This window comes from Alternaria alternata (genome assembly GCF_001642055.1).
Source record: "Alternaria alternata strain SRC1lrK2f unplaced genomic scaffold CC77scaffold_16, whole genome shotgun sequence".
In the NCBI taxonomy this organism is placed as follows: Eukaryota; Fungi; Ascomycota; class Dothideomycetes; order Pleosporales; family Pleosporaceae; genus Alternaria; species Alternaria alternata.
In genome coordinates, this window is record NW_017306205.1 from 221,794 (window position 1) to 237,691 (window position 15,898).

The 15,898-nt window shown below is 51.4% G+C and overlaps 6 protein-coding genes and 1 non-coding gene across 7 annotated transcripts; 3 read left to right on the forward strand and 4 right to left on the reverse strand.

The window, feature by feature from the left end:
- Positions 1-1,283: 1,283 nt before the first annotated feature.
- On the reverse strand, positions 1,284-2,033 carry CC77DRAFT_1032869 (hypothetical protein; the record flags this gene model as incomplete). The annotated part of the gene is made up of 1 exon (XM_018526770.1): positions 1,284-2,033. One exon carries the CDS (start codon positions 2,031-2,033, stop codon positions 1,284-1,286), a length of 750 nt encoding a protein of 249 aa, XP_018383558.1.
- A 634-nt stretch (positions 2,034-2,667) lies between these two features.
- CC77DRAFT_t65 lies at positions 2,668-2,774 on the forward strand. The gene has a single exon. It is a non-coding gene; the product is annotated as a tRNA-Ala (tRNA).
- A 441-nt stretch (positions 2,775-3,215) lies between these two features.
- Positions 3,216-8,411, reverse strand: CC77DRAFT_213406 (hypothetical protein). The gene is made up of 5 exons (XM_018530674.1): positions 7,847-8,411; positions 7,352-7,784; positions 5,248-7,303; positions 4,671-5,175; positions 3,216-4,619 (listed from the first exon to the last, which is right to left on the reverse strand). Exons 1-5 carry the CDS (start codon positions 8,284-8,286, stop codon positions 3,503-3,505), a joined length of 4,551 nt encoding a protein of 1,516 aa, XP_018383559.1. The 5' UTR covers positions 8,287-8,411; the 3' UTR covers positions 3,216-3,502.
- An 801-nt stretch (positions 8,412-9,212) lies between these two features.
- On the reverse strand, positions 9,213-10,457 carry CC77DRAFT_1022383 (NAD(P)-binding protein). Its single transcript, XM_018525451.1, has 4 exons — positions 10,198-10,457; positions 10,125-10,152; positions 9,647-10,068; positions 9,213-9,590 (listed from the first exon to the last, which is right to left on the reverse strand). The coding sequence occupies exons 1-4, from the start codon at positions 10,333-10,335 to the stop codon at positions 9,294-9,296; spliced, it is 885 nt and encodes a 294-aa protein (XP_018383560.1). The 5' UTR covers positions 10,336-10,457; the 3' UTR covers positions 9,213-9,293.
- Positions 10,458-10,597: 140 nt separating this feature from the next.
- Positions 10,598-12,652, forward strand: CC77DRAFT_993546 (P-loop containing nucleoside triphosphate hydrolase protein; the record flags this gene model as incomplete). Its single annotated transcript, XM_018536414.1, has 2 exons — positions 10,598-12,107; positions 12,231-12,652. The coding sequence occupies exons 1-2, from the start codon at positions 10,901-10,903 to the stop codon at positions 12,650-12,652; spliced, it is 1,629 nt and encodes a 542-aa protein (XP_018383561.1). The 5' UTR covers positions 10,598-10,900.
- A 550-nt stretch (positions 12,653-13,202) lies between these two features.
- Positions 13,203-14,288, forward strand: CC77DRAFT_1051918 (hypothetical protein; the record flags this gene model as incomplete). The annotated part of the gene is made up of 1 exon (XM_018527685.1): positions 13,203-14,288. One exon carries the CDS (start codon positions 13,203-13,205, stop codon positions 14,286-14,288), a length of 1,086 nt encoding a protein of 361 aa, XP_018383562.1.
- Positions 14,289-14,643: 355 nt separating this feature from the next.
- Positions 14,644-15,534, reverse strand: CC77DRAFT_1063479 (hypothetical protein; the record flags this gene model as incomplete). Its single annotated transcript, XM_018528628.1, has 2 exons — positions 14,644-15,014; positions 15,063-15,534. The coding sequence occupies 2 exons, from the start codon at positions 15,532-15,534 to the stop codon at positions 14,644-14,646; spliced, it is 843 nt and encodes a 280-aa protein (XP_018383563.1).
- Between the last annotated feature and the right edge of the window lie 364 nt (positions 15,535-15,898).

The window sequence follows — 15,898 nt, forward strand, 5'->3', positions numbered from 1 at the left end:
CACCGCCATGCGATTGGAGTGTCGTTGGCACTCGTTGGTGTTGGCGGAGCGGTTAGTACGTCACCGACTTTTTTTGCCGAGGCAGATCCTTAGTTGCTTTTGCTATGTGATGCGCACACCTTACCACAAACGGTAATGTCACTTGCGGCACGAGGTAGGGCTCGCTCGGTTGACTCCTTTCGGACCACTATCGTTGAGAAAGGTTACTTCTCTCTGTGTCTATGTAGGCTTGATTCCGAAAGGCCTAGTCACGTGTACCCTGTAGATCATGATCAACAGCCAACTCCCACGTTGTCGGACGCATTCATACCACAAATTCCTAATCATTCGGAATCTCAAGACTTCCGAAAGCGAATGCCTCGGCACAACAAACAACTGAAGCAATAGGGCTAAAGCATATCTCAAGCGCATCATAAGACACCAGACGACACCACGCGCAGATCAGAGAGCGAACCGAGGCAGGCAAACATGGTGGGTAGCAGAGGTTCCGATAGGCTGACAGTCATTGCAGCCGGTGTAATCCATATCCAGTCCTTAGACCACACACTTTGTAATCTGTCATTGTTATCTGTTTTTCCTTTCCATGGTCGCTATGGAGGTTTTTTGATAATCTTAACGTCCTGGCAGGTGACATTGGATAGTAAATCAGCGTAGGAGCCGTAATCATATTTATCCTTCACTTCCGGTTTACGAGCATCGTGTTTCTACTAATTTACCTTTCTGGTCCCCTTTTCTCTATTCTCGTCTATTCCTCTCAGTTCATTTTAGCGAGTAATGGGTGCGCGATATCAAAAGCTTCGAGCGTACTTCTTTCGTATTCAGGATTGATATCAAAGAAAGATTGAGAGATCGGACAGTGAAGCCCCTGAACAAGATGTAGGTTGAATTGGTACCTGGGTAGTGACAACGATATTCTAGCCCCAGATGTTGGATAATTCAACGGAAAAGTATATAGTAGTATGACTATGCAATTGAAAAGTGAAGAGACTCGCGGATGCGATGTGGGCAAAAGTTCAAGATTGGGTAGCGTCAGAGGAATTTCGCGGTTGGAAGCTTGAAAATAGAATTTGAGACTTGATAATGTAATGTTGCTTGACAGTTGCTCTCATTGCTGAGACATCAATATTAGTTTTTAGTTTCCAGGGCGACGCTCAGAAGTGCGCATAGCATTGCAGGAAGTTTGAGTGACCAGGAAGACTGTTGGAAGAAGCGCAAGCTTGCGCGAAGGCATGGCTGAAAGAAACTATCAGGTTAACACAAGCTTTGAAGCGAAATAGAGTCGGTCAAAGAACAGAGAAATTTGAATGTGAAGGAAATCTTGATTCGCTTGGCCACGTCTGTTGAAGTTTGCCAACTTCGCCTCGATGGTTTCCCCAGCTGCCAATGAAAGCTTTGCCCTCGTAATCCTCTACTCCTTTCCACCTCTTCCCTCCAAGTCTGTCCATCAGCACTGCAGCCTTCTCGTCCATTGTCACACATAAGAACAATCTCGACACATCGCATGGAGCGACCTCGTCCATACGTCCACCAGGGTACATCATTGTCGGCCACTCAGCTACGACAAGTCCGCCTGAGCTAGGCCATGCGGCACCAACCCACGCGTTTTCCCTCGCCGTCGGCTCAGGCTGAGCAGCCATTACCTCCTCATCTTGCAAGTGATCGGGTTCAATGAAGAGGGCGTGTCTAGCGGGAGAGTCCCACCACTTCCCTCCGAGCAATAGTAAGCGCTGAGCAAAGTCGTCTTCCTCTTGTCGAGTGGTGTGACGCTTCTTCGGTGGATCGACACGGTCGAGGCCGAGAAAGTCAAAATCTGCAGGGCAGGGCCTCTCGAGTACGATCACACCTCCGCGTGACGGCCAAGCGAATATGGTGATTTCTTCGTAGAAATCGACACGTTTACTGAGATCTTTGACGCTATCGTAAACGGTTCGCGGGCCGCACAAGTGCCTTGGACGTTGCACTGGATTTGTGAAACGTGCGCTATCAGATGGGGGCGGTGGCGTGGGACGGATTAGACTGAGCAGGCTGTTCATGATGGGGTCGAAATGTGTATCGAGTGCAATAGTGGAAGCAGGAAGTTTGAGAGCTTTTGTAGCTTAGCAGAGTCACCACAAACATGTGTCATTTGCTGATTAGATATGTTGTAGGCCGTTGTACACGAGTGAGAAAGAAATTCCGTCGTATACATCACACGAGTGATAGAAGATGGGAATAAGTTGGAGACGTAGTTGGATGCAAGCAAGAGAAACTGCAGTCGATGACGACATTCCCAAGCGTTTGACTCTTTCTTTGTGAGTCTTCACCCCGCACGCTCTTGGTCCGTGCTATAGTTTTATCTCTTCCAGAACTCCAGGATTCCCTTCTCTCACCCGCAACCTTCCTCGACAAGAATACGCAGCCAGAATAACTCCCACGAGTGGCCCAGGCGGCAAGCATACCGCATGCAGGGTCAGTAAAGCTAGCGGAACATTAAGCCTGTTAACAGTTTAGGTCGTGTGTCAAAACGCTCGAACTTAGCCCTAACCGCATCGCCCCACCAGTTTCAGCAACAAATTTTCGACTCCACAACCTGCAAGGTAAAGCATCTCCTTCGACACCCTGAGAGCCTTGCGTCTTGAAACTCAGAATATAATGCCACCATTCTGGCTTCTTTACATCAAGAAAATCGGGCTTGTGGTTTAGTGGTATAATACTCCCTTAGCATCAGTTCTTGAGCGGTAAAACGCACTGGATCAGCTTGGGAGTGGTCCAGGGTTCGATTCCCTGCAAGTCCATCTTTTTGCGCTCGCATACATCGTGACCGCAGCTGTCGTTGTGATACCTTTTTTTGTGCGGTGTTGGTCGATGTTCGCCGTTTCGAACTTTAACCCCCTCACCAAAGGTTTTTGCCGAGAAATCACAATACTCGACATTTTCTTGGATCTCCATGAAAGTTCGACAATACAATGCTAATCGGCCTCCTCTTACTGTCTTGGCTCTGAGCAAGTACCTGCACGCTTACCCGTAATCTGTTCGCCAACTTTCACAATATGAGTGAATACCATCAGCCTTCATCTGCACGTATGTCTTGTATATAGCAACACTTAGCTTCTCATTCTCTATCCAGGGAAAACTGGTATCCATACTCACGCTCTCGCCCATACTCTCTCATCCTCAAACGCTATATGCCTTCTCCCGCTTTAATGTAAAAGCCAAAACAAGAAAAAAACGCCATGCTATGCAATGTACCCCTAACAATGCTTTCCCATGTTCCAAAGCCAGAGAGCCAAAGCCAGGTAGGCGAGTCATAACGCCTTGTATGAACGCCTCTTTCGACCCAATGCCATCCATAACCACAGCCATGCCGAAAGAAAAAGAGAAGAAATATACAAAGGAAACAAATATCCCACACTATGAAGTGTAAGGAAAGTCAAAGGCCAGTCCATCCTCTCCGTCTCCGCACCTGCGTCAAATACCCATCTCCAGCCCGCCTTTCTGGCGAAGCATTACTAACACCGAATTCCTAATCGTGCGCGACACCCTTCCTCGCTGCTGTACTCATCTCACCCCCACTAGTCTCCCTTCTCCTTCTCACAATCTGTAGGCGTGGAAGCGGCGGCGCATTAGTCGTCGTAGGGGTGGGAGTTGGAGTGGGAGTAGCACTCCCCGGTGCATCGTTTTCGCCACCAACAGTACTTTGGCGTCGTCGCATGACCGCTTCGCCAAGACGGCCTGCCCGGGCTTTGGGAAGACGTGAAGACGACTTTGAGTTGGCGTTATTCGCTTCTATGCGCGCGAGGCTTGTTGCTGCGTCGCGAGATGGTGGACGTGAAGATGTGCGGGGGCCGGTTGGTGTGTTGTTGTTGGATTGCAAGGCTGCAAAAGAGGTTGAGCTGCGTGCTAGAGCTGGTGGTTTCGAGCGGCCGGATGATGGAGGAACAGCGGAGGGATCTTCGGCGAGGTCCCACATTGCTGTTGACGACTGCGACCTCGTGATGCCACCGCGGCCCGTTGGCGTGTTGGCCATGGGTGGGAGCATAAACGTAGATTTAAGTGAGTTGGGCGTGGGCGGTGTCAGCCCCATGCCACTGCCTACCAGTGTAGAGCCGGTGCTAGAGCCGGAACCGTCTCGACGACCAGCGGACGAAGCTGGACGGCGCAGATTCATGCCAATAGCTGAAGCACGACTAAGGCTTCGCTTGCCATTCGATCCTTTGTTGATACCTGAGTGCTCGACTTCATCGCATGCGCGAACGAGCTCTTCGGCCATCTGCCGTACCAATACAGCAGAATCGTGTTCCATAAGCCAACTGATACGATCATAGCAGCCAAAAGCGCGTACGAGCCAGCAGCCTTCATCCTTCGCATCACAAATTGTCCTTAGGATACGGAGGAAGTTGAGACGCGTCACAGCATCTTTGTGCCCCAACTTCTGTTCTGTGCGACTGAAGATCTCAGGTACAGCGAGAGATGCAGCAATTGGTGGAGATAGACGAACAAGTTTCTGCAATGGTTCGAGCATGTTCTCAAACGTGGAGTGTGGTAGGTCGGCGGAGGTATACGCAGAGATGATGGCGACTGTAAAGCTCGATTGCGAAGAAAGGAGGTATTGCTCAACGCGCGCGGTCTCTTCCTGAAGCCTGAATTGGTTAGCATATTGTACCTGGTAGTTAAAGTGAAGGAATACGTACCATACGAATATGGCATCCAGGGCCGTCACCGCCCAATTTCGGTCACCAAGTAGCGATACGTAGAATGCCAGACCCTTCGCATCCCATAGCATCTTCCGTGCAACCTTGCCCGAGTTGACCATCTCAAGCAACACTGGCAACGCAAACTCCTTGAGCGGGCCGCCCTCGCGCACAACCTCTTTCAGTAAAGGTATGATGTCTGACAGCGCAGCCTCTTCCTGCCTGCTCTTGTTGTGCCGACACAGATTGTACATAGTATTGAGGATCTGGTTTGAGATCTCGCGGTGGAACGGAGGTAGTCGAGCTGGGTCAGAAGCGGATCGGTGCAGGCTGCGGCTCATGGCGTCTTTTTGCCGAGTTGACTTGAGTAGTTCAATAAGGATGTCGATTGCATTGGAGTTCTGGAGGGCTTCGTGGGTCGAGGAAAGGGAGCTAAGGTTCTTGATAAACTTGAGCATGGTGATCTGATGTGGTGGTGACATCTTGCGAAGGTCTTTCAATACACCTGTGCACTGTTAGCTATGTCCGAGACTTCTTCTACTGCGTCAAGATCGTATGACGGAGGTGTGAAACTTACGCTTCAAGATCATTCGATCCGCCACGAGATCCTTGACATGGCTCTCTGCTTGTGAGAAGATAAGGAAGATTTGTACGATCCTGCCCACAATTAGGCGTGCAACCTCGCCATCCTCCTCAACCATGCGATTCAGCACCAGACTGAGAGGATATAGTACGCTTGATCTCGAAAAGATACGACAAAAGTCGTTCTTGGGTGTCGGTCCTTGTAATTCGAAGACGCCAAAGACACCATTGACACCGATGAGTACCAGGTCGCGCTCAGCGTCGATGTCCTCCTCCAAGAACTCAACTAGCACATTGATACCGCCACACCCGATAAACATCTGCAGAGTCAGGGTGCTTGTTTGGTACATCTGCCGTACGAAAGCTGCAGCTTCTTTCCGGATATCACTGGGAAACTTCTTGGAAGCAAAGTAGCAGATGGTCGGAATGCCGCCCAGGAACGATAGGCTCTCCTGCGATTCGGAGTCTTCCAAGATAATCAGATTGATGATCTTGAGAAGAGGTAGTACCACTTCGTTGTGCGGCCGGGTTCCAAGGATCTCCAGGATGGGCAACATGCCATGGCTTCGCAGTATAATTGATCGTTTGTCTGGCGACTCGTGTAGCACCTGTAGCAGTTGATCTGCAATGTCGAGCAATTCATCGTCGGGCTGACTTGTCTTCAAACAGCCAACTAGACTTTCCGTCATCTTTGTTAGCCGATCGTCCCGATCTCGAGCGACGTTGTTCTCCAGATTGATGTTGTCGAGACCTTCATCGAGGTTCGCGAATGGATCGAGGTCATCTTCGTCCGCTATGATGAAAGAGTTGGCCATCTTGGATGTGATCATAGCGAGACTACTGTGCTCACTACCACTATCACTCTCGGCTCGACTAGGATTAGCAAGTTGACTCTTGATATCACCAAAGACATCAGAGAAATCGTCGCTCTCGTTCTCGGCATACTTTTGAATCTCAATCTGCGACTGCGTTCGTTGTAGCTTTCCTCGCGTGGATGTTGAGCTTGACGATCTTTGATGAATGTTGCCATTTGACTTGAGATCGCGTGTTGACTTGGGTCCTGCTTTCAAGTCGCTCGGATGGAATAAGCGTGGAGAGAAAGTGTCAGAGGGCGGGCTGGAATTGGTGACCGCTACTTGTCTTGATGCCGCGGCTGGTGGGTGCGCGTATTGCATGGACGCCAGTTTACGCTCAAAAGCACCCTCGTCAGCTGGCATGAGATCTGAATAGTCTTCGACAGTGTCCTCACGAAAGAGCTGACTAGGCCGTGCTGGCGCTTTAGGCTTTGGCTTTGGGGACTGCGCAGCCTTTGGTGTGCCCCGTAGGAATGCCGTTCTTGGCTGCTCATATCTATCCTCATACTCTGACGTAGAAGCGTTGGAATTCGATCTTGAAGATGTGTTTGAGGAGGAAGCAGACGTCTTGGGTCTACCATTGGCGCCTCTCGACCTCTCGGCTGCTCTGTGACCTGACGCTTTTGGAAAGCTTTGGAACTGTGCCATGTTCATCGGGCTCTTCACTGTGGCCTCTCCATCCCCGAACTCGGGCATCTCCGTGACCGACTCAAAGCTGGCGAAAGCCTTGAGCCTGTCACTCGAAAAGAGCCCACCAAAGTTGTCCTGTGGCTTAAGGTGTGGCATCTGCAGGGCACGAGGCGATATGCTTTCGGCAAAGTCATTATCCCAGTTATCGTCATGCTCTAATTCCGGCGAGCGGAACGATTCTGCGGTAGGTCTGTGCTTCGGGATGTTGAGATTAACGTTGGCCGGGATCTTACGAGATGAAGCACCAGCACCGTTGGCGGCAGCAGGGGACGCCTTCTGCAATCCCGACACAAGACGAGAACTCCGGCGAAGGGAGCTGGGCGACTTTAATGCCTCGTTCCATTCCTGCACGGACTTGACTGCTTCCTGATATTCGGTAGGTTTTGTGGGTACTGCAGGGACAGTACGCTTGGCACTGAGGATCCATGGGTGCTTGAGGAGGCGCTTTGCGGAGATGCGGAGCGTGGGATTCTTCTGGAAACACTCCATGAGGAACTCGCGCAGCAGCTACAAGGGTCAGTATCTGAAGTCATAGGGTCTGGCGTCTATACATACCGGAGAGGCACTGCCGGGTATGGGTGGATGCTCATCGTTGACAATTCTAAACAGGGCTTGCATGGGCTGCAGCTTGTGGTAGGGCGGCTTTCCTTCAATCAGCTCGATAACCGTGCATCCCAAACTCCATATGTCTGACGACGTAGTAGCTCCCGACAGTTCGATGACCTCTGGAGCCATCCAGTAGGGTGTGCCCACGACGCTCGACTGGTCCAAGCCCGACTGCTTGGTGGCTACACCGAAATCGGCGAGTTTGACCAGGCCCTCCTTGGTTGTAAGGATGTTGGCACCCTTGATATCCCTGTGTATGACACCTTGTTCGTGGAGGTAGAGCAGACCATGGAGGACTTGCGACATGTACAGCGCGACGAGGTTTTCGGGGAACTTTCCGAAGTTCTTGCAGATGCTGTGGAGCGATCCGTTTTCGCAGTACCTAACAGGACATTAGCTCTGGCTCTTGTATATGTGTGTGTGTATGGTTCCACGGCCACTCACTCCAGGATGATGTAGAGACTCTCGGAGCTCCTCACGAAGCCGTGGTACTTGACGATATTCGGATGGTTCAGGTTCTTGAGCAGGTCAATCTCCATCTCCATGTTCTTGAGGTCTGCGGCGCCCAGGTTCTCGAGGCGGACCTGCTTGATGGCGACCGTCTCGCCCGTGCCCCAGTTGAGTGCCCTGTACACGCTGCCGAATGCGCCTTTGCCCAGGCAGTCGCCCAGCTGGAAGTCCTTGAGGCCCGCCACATCTTGGGCTGCCTTTTGCGCTGTCCCTTCTCTGCTTGGCCGTTGTTCGCGCTCGCGGGGTTGGCCGTTGTGGTTGGACGAGGACGACGACTTCTTGGAGTGGCCGCCGGGTGTGTTGGACGAGGTCGAGGCCTGCGACGAGCGCGAGTTGGAGGGCGCATGCGATGGGCGGGAGGGGTGTGAGACCATGTCGGCTGTCCTCGTCTGGCCCCCGGAGCCAGCTGCTACTGTCACGTCCTACGCTGTACTCGAGTCGGCGCCTAGGCGTCTCGGCGTGTCTGGTCGCAGGGCGGGCGTGAGTGGTGGAAGATGGGCGGCGGCGGTGAAGGACGTCGTGCGGTGTGCATGTCCCCAACAACAAGCACCCAGAAATCCAGAGAGACGGCAATGTCGACGGGCAAGGTCGCAATTGTTGTTGTTGCCCATGCGCGACTCGTATTATGCGTTGGAGGGGCCCGTTACCAGCGCAAAGCAATTATCAGTTGGGGATCCTGGCCGCGAAACACGCTCTAAACCAGCCCGGCGAATCTCAGAGTCGCTGCCGCCTGCCAGAGGCTGCCGTTATGTCAAGACTCGTCGCCCGATGCTGCCGGGTGGATTGGGGCAGACGGGGAGTGGCTAGGCACCGCTGTTGTCGAGATGAGGGAATGTCTCGTCGCCGTGTACTCGACCTGCACCCAGTAGCGGCCGCGCCGTTGGGCGCTCGCTTCATGCGCCCTGCCTCACACCGTCCACTCACCATCCTGCCCATCCTGCACCCGACGAGTACAATTCCCGGTCCCAAATTGTGAACATGTACATGCAGCCCACGCGACGCGTCGTCGAGTTTTTGTTTTTCTCAACGGCAAATCTCGTCACAAAGACGCAACAGTCTCAAAGACTTGCGCGTCTTCACGTGCGCTAGCCCCTTGCATACACCATCTCCTCTCCCGTCTACACATGGGTCGTCAGCATTAGAGGCACCATGCGTCACAGCTGGCTATCGCTACCACTATCGCTACCACTATCGCAATCAAGAACCATGCCTATCGCGGGGAATGTGGGGAAACGGCTTCCGTCAGCTTGTGGAAACTCTACCGAAAAGGAAATGCCGGTGCGCGAGTCAAGATGAGACATTCAGGTATAGTGGTATCATTGTTCTTGTCATCAGACTACTTTCAGTCACCCCTCTTATATTCCATCCCACCATTCTCCTCCTAAGAGCTCACAACGTTGAGCACACCACCATCCACGGTCAAAATCTGGCCGTTGACGTATGAGTTCTTGGTGAGGAAGATGACGGCCTGTGCCATCTCCGCATCGCTTCCCGCCCGCCCATGTGGGACGTGGCCCTTCTCCTGGATCTTCTCGTCTGGCAGGTCGCTCTTCTGGTTCTCATCACTCTCCTTTGCCGTCATCTCCGACGGGAAGTAGCCAGGAGCAATGCTGTTCACCCGAATGCGAAGCTGTTGGAACTCAGCCGACATGAGCTTGCTCAAGTGAACGGTTCCGCCCTACAAAAACTATGTGTCAGCATCTTCTTTCAATTACCGACCCTTATAGAACTGACCTTGGCAGCGTTGTAGCTGAAGTGGCCTTGTGCATTCTTCATGATTCCTGACATGGAAGAGATAACGATGACAGAGGCGGAGAGGTGGCCGTGGCTCTCGGTTCCAGCTTGGAGGAGCGGCAGAAGGGCGACAGTGGTGAAGTATACGGCCGTGACATCGGTGTTGTAAGTCTCAGCCCAGCCCTCGAATGTCTCGTTGTCGAATAGCTTCTTCTTCATATCAGTAGCATCGTCGGCGTCTGGGATACCCTTCTCGCCTGAGATACCGGCTGCTGCAATAAGAAGGTTGATGTATTTCTCCTTGGACGCCAACTCCTGATACATGCGCTCCAAATCGTCCTTCTTAGTCACATCGCAAGGTGCAAGTGGTATGATCTGGCCGCCTTGATCCGGGCTGTGTGACTTTGCTGCGGTATCAAGGGCTAGCAAAAATCAGCATAATCATCCTTCTGATTGAAGGGTCAAGAATTGGCCTTACCCTCTTGGCGTCGACTGGTAATGTATACCTGCTAGATGTTAGAGGCGCCCAGTCACAAGAATAAGAAACGTACTTTTGCGCCGTTTGCAGCGAGTGCTTGAGCAGCCATAAGGCCAATACCAGAGCCACCTCCAGTCACTACGCACACATAGTCCTTGACTGAGAAGAGCTTCGCGACATGAAGATCTGAAGTGTTTGCTTTAGGAGGCATTGTGATTCGAAGCTAGATTTTCGGTATGAGTAAAGGAGGAAACTTTGTTGTACTTCAAAGACACGAATAGTTTTGATGATTGAGAGTAAAGACGAAGAGTAAGACGTTCGTAAAAAACGCGTAGCACTTCTGTTGGTGTAGTTTAGCCTATGACGTACAGCCATAAACAGCCCACCTGTCCCAATGCGGCTTAGACTGTTCGCGCTCGTGCCCGCGGACCACAAGTTCTCTTGCCCCATCTGGGCTCGTGCAAAGCGTCTGCCGTTCAGCCTCAGCTCCAACCTTGGAATGTCCGCGCCATCGATTTGGGGACTGCGCCGCTGCTAGTGTGGCTGAATCCTTCAGCGCCTTCCATCGTTCCTGCTCTATCTGACCTTTCTTGTTCGCATGTCATGTCACCGATCGTGATTTAGCACTGCCACCATCAGGCGCCTCATACACGTGCCAGAGCCCTTAAGAGCTGGAGATTATTCTTTTGTTCATATCCTGGATAAATCTTCACGCATGCAGCTGCCATTGTTAAACTTCGCTACATCCACTACTTGGAAAGCATCCACAGCCTCGAATGGCAGCCTCCATGTCGGAACCATCAACCGACCTCACGTTTTCACCAGGGAAGGCTAGTCAGCTCTGGCCCGAGCCTTTGGATACCCCCGGATTGATACCGCGCCATCTCAAACGTTCTGCGACGGGTCAGTTTCCTATCTTGGAAGTCATTCAGCGTTTACTATATCGACTTAAGCCAAGCGGCGTTGGCGATCTCGAAAAGATACTCGCTCTTGTCGGCCTCTACCAAGCTGCGCAACCTGTGTACAAGCATTTGAAAGGCCTCTTCATATGGGCTTTCACTGTTCAAGTCACCATACCCGAGACCGATCCAGTAGCTAGAGAAGTTCTGGCCTGGATGGGGGCGGAGGTAATACTGAACAGCCATACAAGGAGTGCTATGCTAGTCACAGGAGGTTTGCAGGACCCGAACGATGATTTCCATCGTCGTATGATGGTTGCTCGCAACCCTGGGGCTGCAGCGGACAAAGCTGACGAAGAAGTCCTATGCCTTCCACCGATTGGTACACGACTATTCTGGGTTGGCTTTATGTTGGGTTGGATACCTCGCCCGTATGTATTCTCTCGTCGAGGTGGATTTGGTTACCGAAATAACAGTGGTATGACGGGTAACATACTCGACGACAGCGGTCAGCTCCAGAATTCACTCACCGTCATGACCCTTGGATGGAGCCTCAAGCCGCTCCGGGATTTTACTAGGCTTTGTCACGACTTCAGAATCAAGAACCTTACGGGTACCACGACAGTGTATTTTGCGGGTGATCGCACGGACCCTTACGGTAACGGCTGGCAGTCAGTCTCCAAGGCCATTCGAAGGCTCGACACCATTGACATGGATGAAAAAGTCAAATCGGATCTAGTAAGAGACGCAGAATACTACTACAGCGATGAGTCGCGTTCATTCTTCGCCGACTGTGGCATCCCATACCGGCGAGGTTACCTCTTTCATGGCCCACCAGGCACCGGCAAGAGCTCGTTCAGTGCTGCATTGGCAGGCCATCTCAGCTGTGACATCTACCACATCAACTTGTCAACCGGTAGCATCAGCGATGGAACACTTCACCGCCTGTTTCTAGGTCTTCCACGTAAGTGTGTAGTCGTGTTGGAAGACATCGACTCTGCTGGTATCGGTCGCGAACAAGGACCTTCAGATGATCGAACGGAAGCACTTCAGCATGCGCAGGCAGCCATCGATGAGATTCATAGTTCTTCGGGTGCCATGGGGCCTCCACCGCCAGCTTCGAAACGTAGTCGTACTGCCCGCCGAAGCAATACAGTTACACTGAGCGGTTTGTTGAACGCCATTGATGGAAATGCTTCTCAAGAAGGTAGACTTTTGATAATGACCTCTAATGCCCCTGATACTTTGGATGAGGCTTTGACACGTCCTGGTCGCATTGACAAGAAAGTCTACTTCGGAAACATGGACGCTAGCGCTGGGAAGAGTATTTTCAAACGCTTGATTGGACGATCTGCTCTCGCTCGTGACTCGGCTTTTACTATGGAACAGGTTGAGCAATGGGCAACAGAGTTTTCGGATAGGATGCCGAATGATATCTTCTCCCCAGCGCAGGTGCAGAACTACCTCCAAGGCTGTCGAGGCGACCCTATCAAAGCCCTGGATGGTATTGACGCCTGGATTGCGGAGCACAAACGCGATGCTCAGGGACTAGATGATCCCAATAATACTACTCGGGATGGCGTAGCCTCCAACGTTCTTGTCAAAGATATGCCGGATCTAACTGTGTAGAACAATCTTGTCCTATGTGGGACTATCGGTCGATGATCCTGCACAGACTTAGTTAGCATTCCCAAAAACATGACATCTCCAGCAGTTCTACTATACAGTGTCTCCCTAAGACGCGTATATAGTACTCAGAGGCGCAACGCAAGACAAGGATTCCATAGGGTCTGGGCTAAGAGGCGCGTAGATCGCTTTTCAGAGCGCCATATGAACTCAAAAGCAATGTGCGTAGGTTTTTGAGGACTGTCATACACCATGAAAGATATTCGTGTTCCTCTGTCATGCTAATTGCTATCTGGGCTGGAAGAGAGATTATGCTGCCTCCAGTGAACGTTGGCTATCTGACGTTTCCATCGTTACATACGGCAAAATTCATACATAACGTAGTGAATGCATCGGCATATACCTACCCAGTAAAATGTGAAGCAAATCATCGTGAAACCTTCATCTGATTTCTTCTGCGCTTGATTTACCCGGCCTTTCGACCATTCTCTTCTCTCATATCTGCCCTTCCAACCGCAACGAAAGTCAACTAATCAGCGCTATATCAGCCACCATGCCCATCGAAACCCACTACTCGATACTTGGCATCAGCCGTGCAGCCTCCACTGATGATATAGAAGCTGCATACCGTGCCATTTTACTGGCGAACCACCCAGACAAGATCAAGCATTTGGACCCTTTTCAACGTACTTTAGCCGAAGCCCGTCTTCGAGCAGGCAAGACTGCTTACGAAGTACTTATCGACCCAAAAAAGGCCAAGAAGTACGATGACGAAATGGGGATCTGGGGCTCTTTTGGTAACGCCCAAACTTGGAGGAGGCCGTGGGAGCCTCCTGTTGCGCCTGTCGATGCGCCTGAGCCTGTACCTCCTCGTCGGCCCGCCGGCCAAGGAACTACTAGCGATGCTGAAGAACACGAATTTGCGGACGCAAAAGAAGAAGAGACTAGGCCTTATGCTGGAGGGTCTACCTCTTTCCCCACATCGTCTGCCAAAAGAACATCAGATGGCGTGCTGCAAGCAGAGTACCGCTACGGTCTCACACGCACAGCCACAGATGTAGATATCAAGATCAAAGGATGGAATCTTCACCTCCTCCTCTCTACAAAGTTTCATTTTCTCAACACCGTTACTACGCTCCCTACCGGTAGCGATACGCGAACCATTGCTTTTCAACTCCACATCCAACGCAACAAAACCTATCTTTCAACTGACGCAAAGGTTCTAGAACTCATCGTTAGCGTAGGATACATTCCAAATGGAGGGAGAGCTGTCGGTAATATCCAGACTGTCCTGAAGGAAGTAGCGAAGGATTCCTTGACCCTCACTCTCTACATGGCATCCGTTCCGTCTGGAAAAAGCCCCGATACCATGCCACCTTGGAAGTTTGGCTTCGACTTCGATATGAATGGTCATCCTGCGGCCTGGGGTCGCAAACGCGGTACGTGTATGATCTTCACGGTGGATAAGCAGAGTGTGGAGGAGACGCTGGAGGATGTGCTCAAGAATGAAGAGGGTTTGGTGGCGAATGCTTTTTGTGGATTGGGCGACGAGAAGCTTATGGGTGTAACGTTTAAGACGGTTAGGATGTGGAGAATGGCTGCTGTAGGGTATAGGAAGAATGATTTTCTGGAGGGGTAGTGTATACCTTCACAGGGGTTTGCACGGGCCAGGAGAGTTACTACGAGGTGGCTAGATTAACGGAACTATTACGGATGATGTACAGTATATGCCCAACGCCGGCTGACTTCATATGATACCAGACTTATAGTGTTTCATTGTAGTGACCGTGTATTCTTCATAACCCATAGGGACGATGGACTTCTACAAAAGAAAACTATAGAGCTAAGATGCAATGTCCAACACCTCCAAGAGGCCACCTCGTCCGCGATTATTCTCCACTCCCTTGTAGAAGCTACGACCCTGGACAGTGAGCCGGCTATGAGCTCAGCAGACTTCAGTCTGTAGCGTTTAGTTCCGTATCCCAACTGAGTGTTCATAAGCCACTGTAGATGATGGCAACCGCAAAGCTGGTAAACAGAAGAACCAGACCTGGTGAGCTCGTTGCTGCCGCAGACTTGGCATCCAGTCGCTCGAGGCAGTAATCAACGGTGTAGCTTGAGTTCTCAAGGGTGGGGCTGCAAGCAAACGGAACTTCGTATCCAAATGACTTGGTCTCGCATACCTCCTGGTTCTGCTCGAGATCGTTCAATTGGTCTGAAGTATACACGGCATTACCGATTATGACTGGACCAGTGCAGTTCAAGAAGTTTCCGGTCGCTCCGAGCACAATGCTGAGCAGTTTCGCCGGCAGGGCTTGCGGTCCTGGAATTGCCCCAGCGATGGCGACTATGCCTTCGACAAAACCTGGTGACGCATTAGTAGTGACATAACGTACATTGGCTGGATGCATACTGAAAGCTAACTGCTCGTCTGCATCATCCGTGTTCAAGCCCCCGATGGCTACGGACAAATTTGAAGCAGTGGCAGGAACGTCAATTTCCTGTGTGAACTCGACGGTGTCGTTTGGCTTAACAATATCGCCTGCATGAACCTCGCCCACTAGCCAGGAGCTTTTGATGGTATTATTGCCTGTCGTTGAGGCGATAGCTAGAAGCAGGTCATCTTCGTTCACGTCACGGACCTCCTCAACGCGCACTTCCTTGATGATGAAACTGTAGCGGCCAGCGATAGCCACGTTTGCTAAGAGTAGAAGAGATAGCAACAGCCCCTGCAAAGTCGACAAAGGCATGGTATCTACAGCGGGAGGTTCGTACTTCCAAGGGGAGTGAAGTGTAGAGATTGAGGGAAAGTAAATTGAAAAATTGCAGCTGATGCAGACGGGTCTCAGAGATTTGGAGCAGTACAGGTCCAATTTGCACCCCATCGATCAGAGCATCTTGCTCTACTTAAGTTCATGTGTTCAGCCTACCGTAAAGATGCGGATATCAAAGCTAAGCTCCAATGGATGTAGATTTACACACTGAAAGTCGGTGGGAGACCATGGGAAAGCGAACATAGGATTCGATCGAGCCGTTTGCGGCCATCAACATGCGACGTGCATGCGCCTTTGCCAATGAACGCAGCTGGCCCCCCAATTTTGCACAGTATAGCGCCATGATGGTGTGATTGTATGACTCCGCCGCGATGGCTTTCGGGCTGTGTCATCGTATACAGGAACCAAATGTGTCTTCTAGCCTGTAGTCTTGCATGCCATGAGCACTCGAAGCTCACCTGAAATCAAACCTTCC

Coding starts and splice junctions, on each gene's coding strand:
- CC77DRAFT_213406 (XM_018530674.1), bottom strand. CDS start 8,286: ATGGTCTCACACCCCTCCCGCCCATCGCATGCGCCCTCCAACTCGCGC. Junction 7,785..7,846: donor AGTCTCTACATCATCCTGGA/GTGAGTGGCCGT, acceptor ATGTCCTGTTAG/GTACTGCGAAAACGGATCGC. Junction 4,620..4,670: donor CTGGATGCCATATTCGTATG/GTACGTATTCCT, acceptor TAACCAATTCAG/GCTTCAGGAAGAGACCGCGC.
- CC77DRAFT_1022383 (XM_018525451.1), bottom strand. CDS start 10,335: ATGCCTCCTAAAGCAAACACTTCAGATCTTCATGTCGCGAAGCTCTTC. Junction 10,069..10,124: donor TACCAGTCGACGCCAAGAGG/GTAAGGCCAATT, acceptor GATTTTTGCTAG/CCCTTGATACCGCAGCAAAG. Junction 9,591..9,646: donor TCAGCTACAACGCTGCCAAG/GTCAGTTCTATA, acceptor TAGTTTTTGTAG/GGCGGAACCGTTCACTTGAG.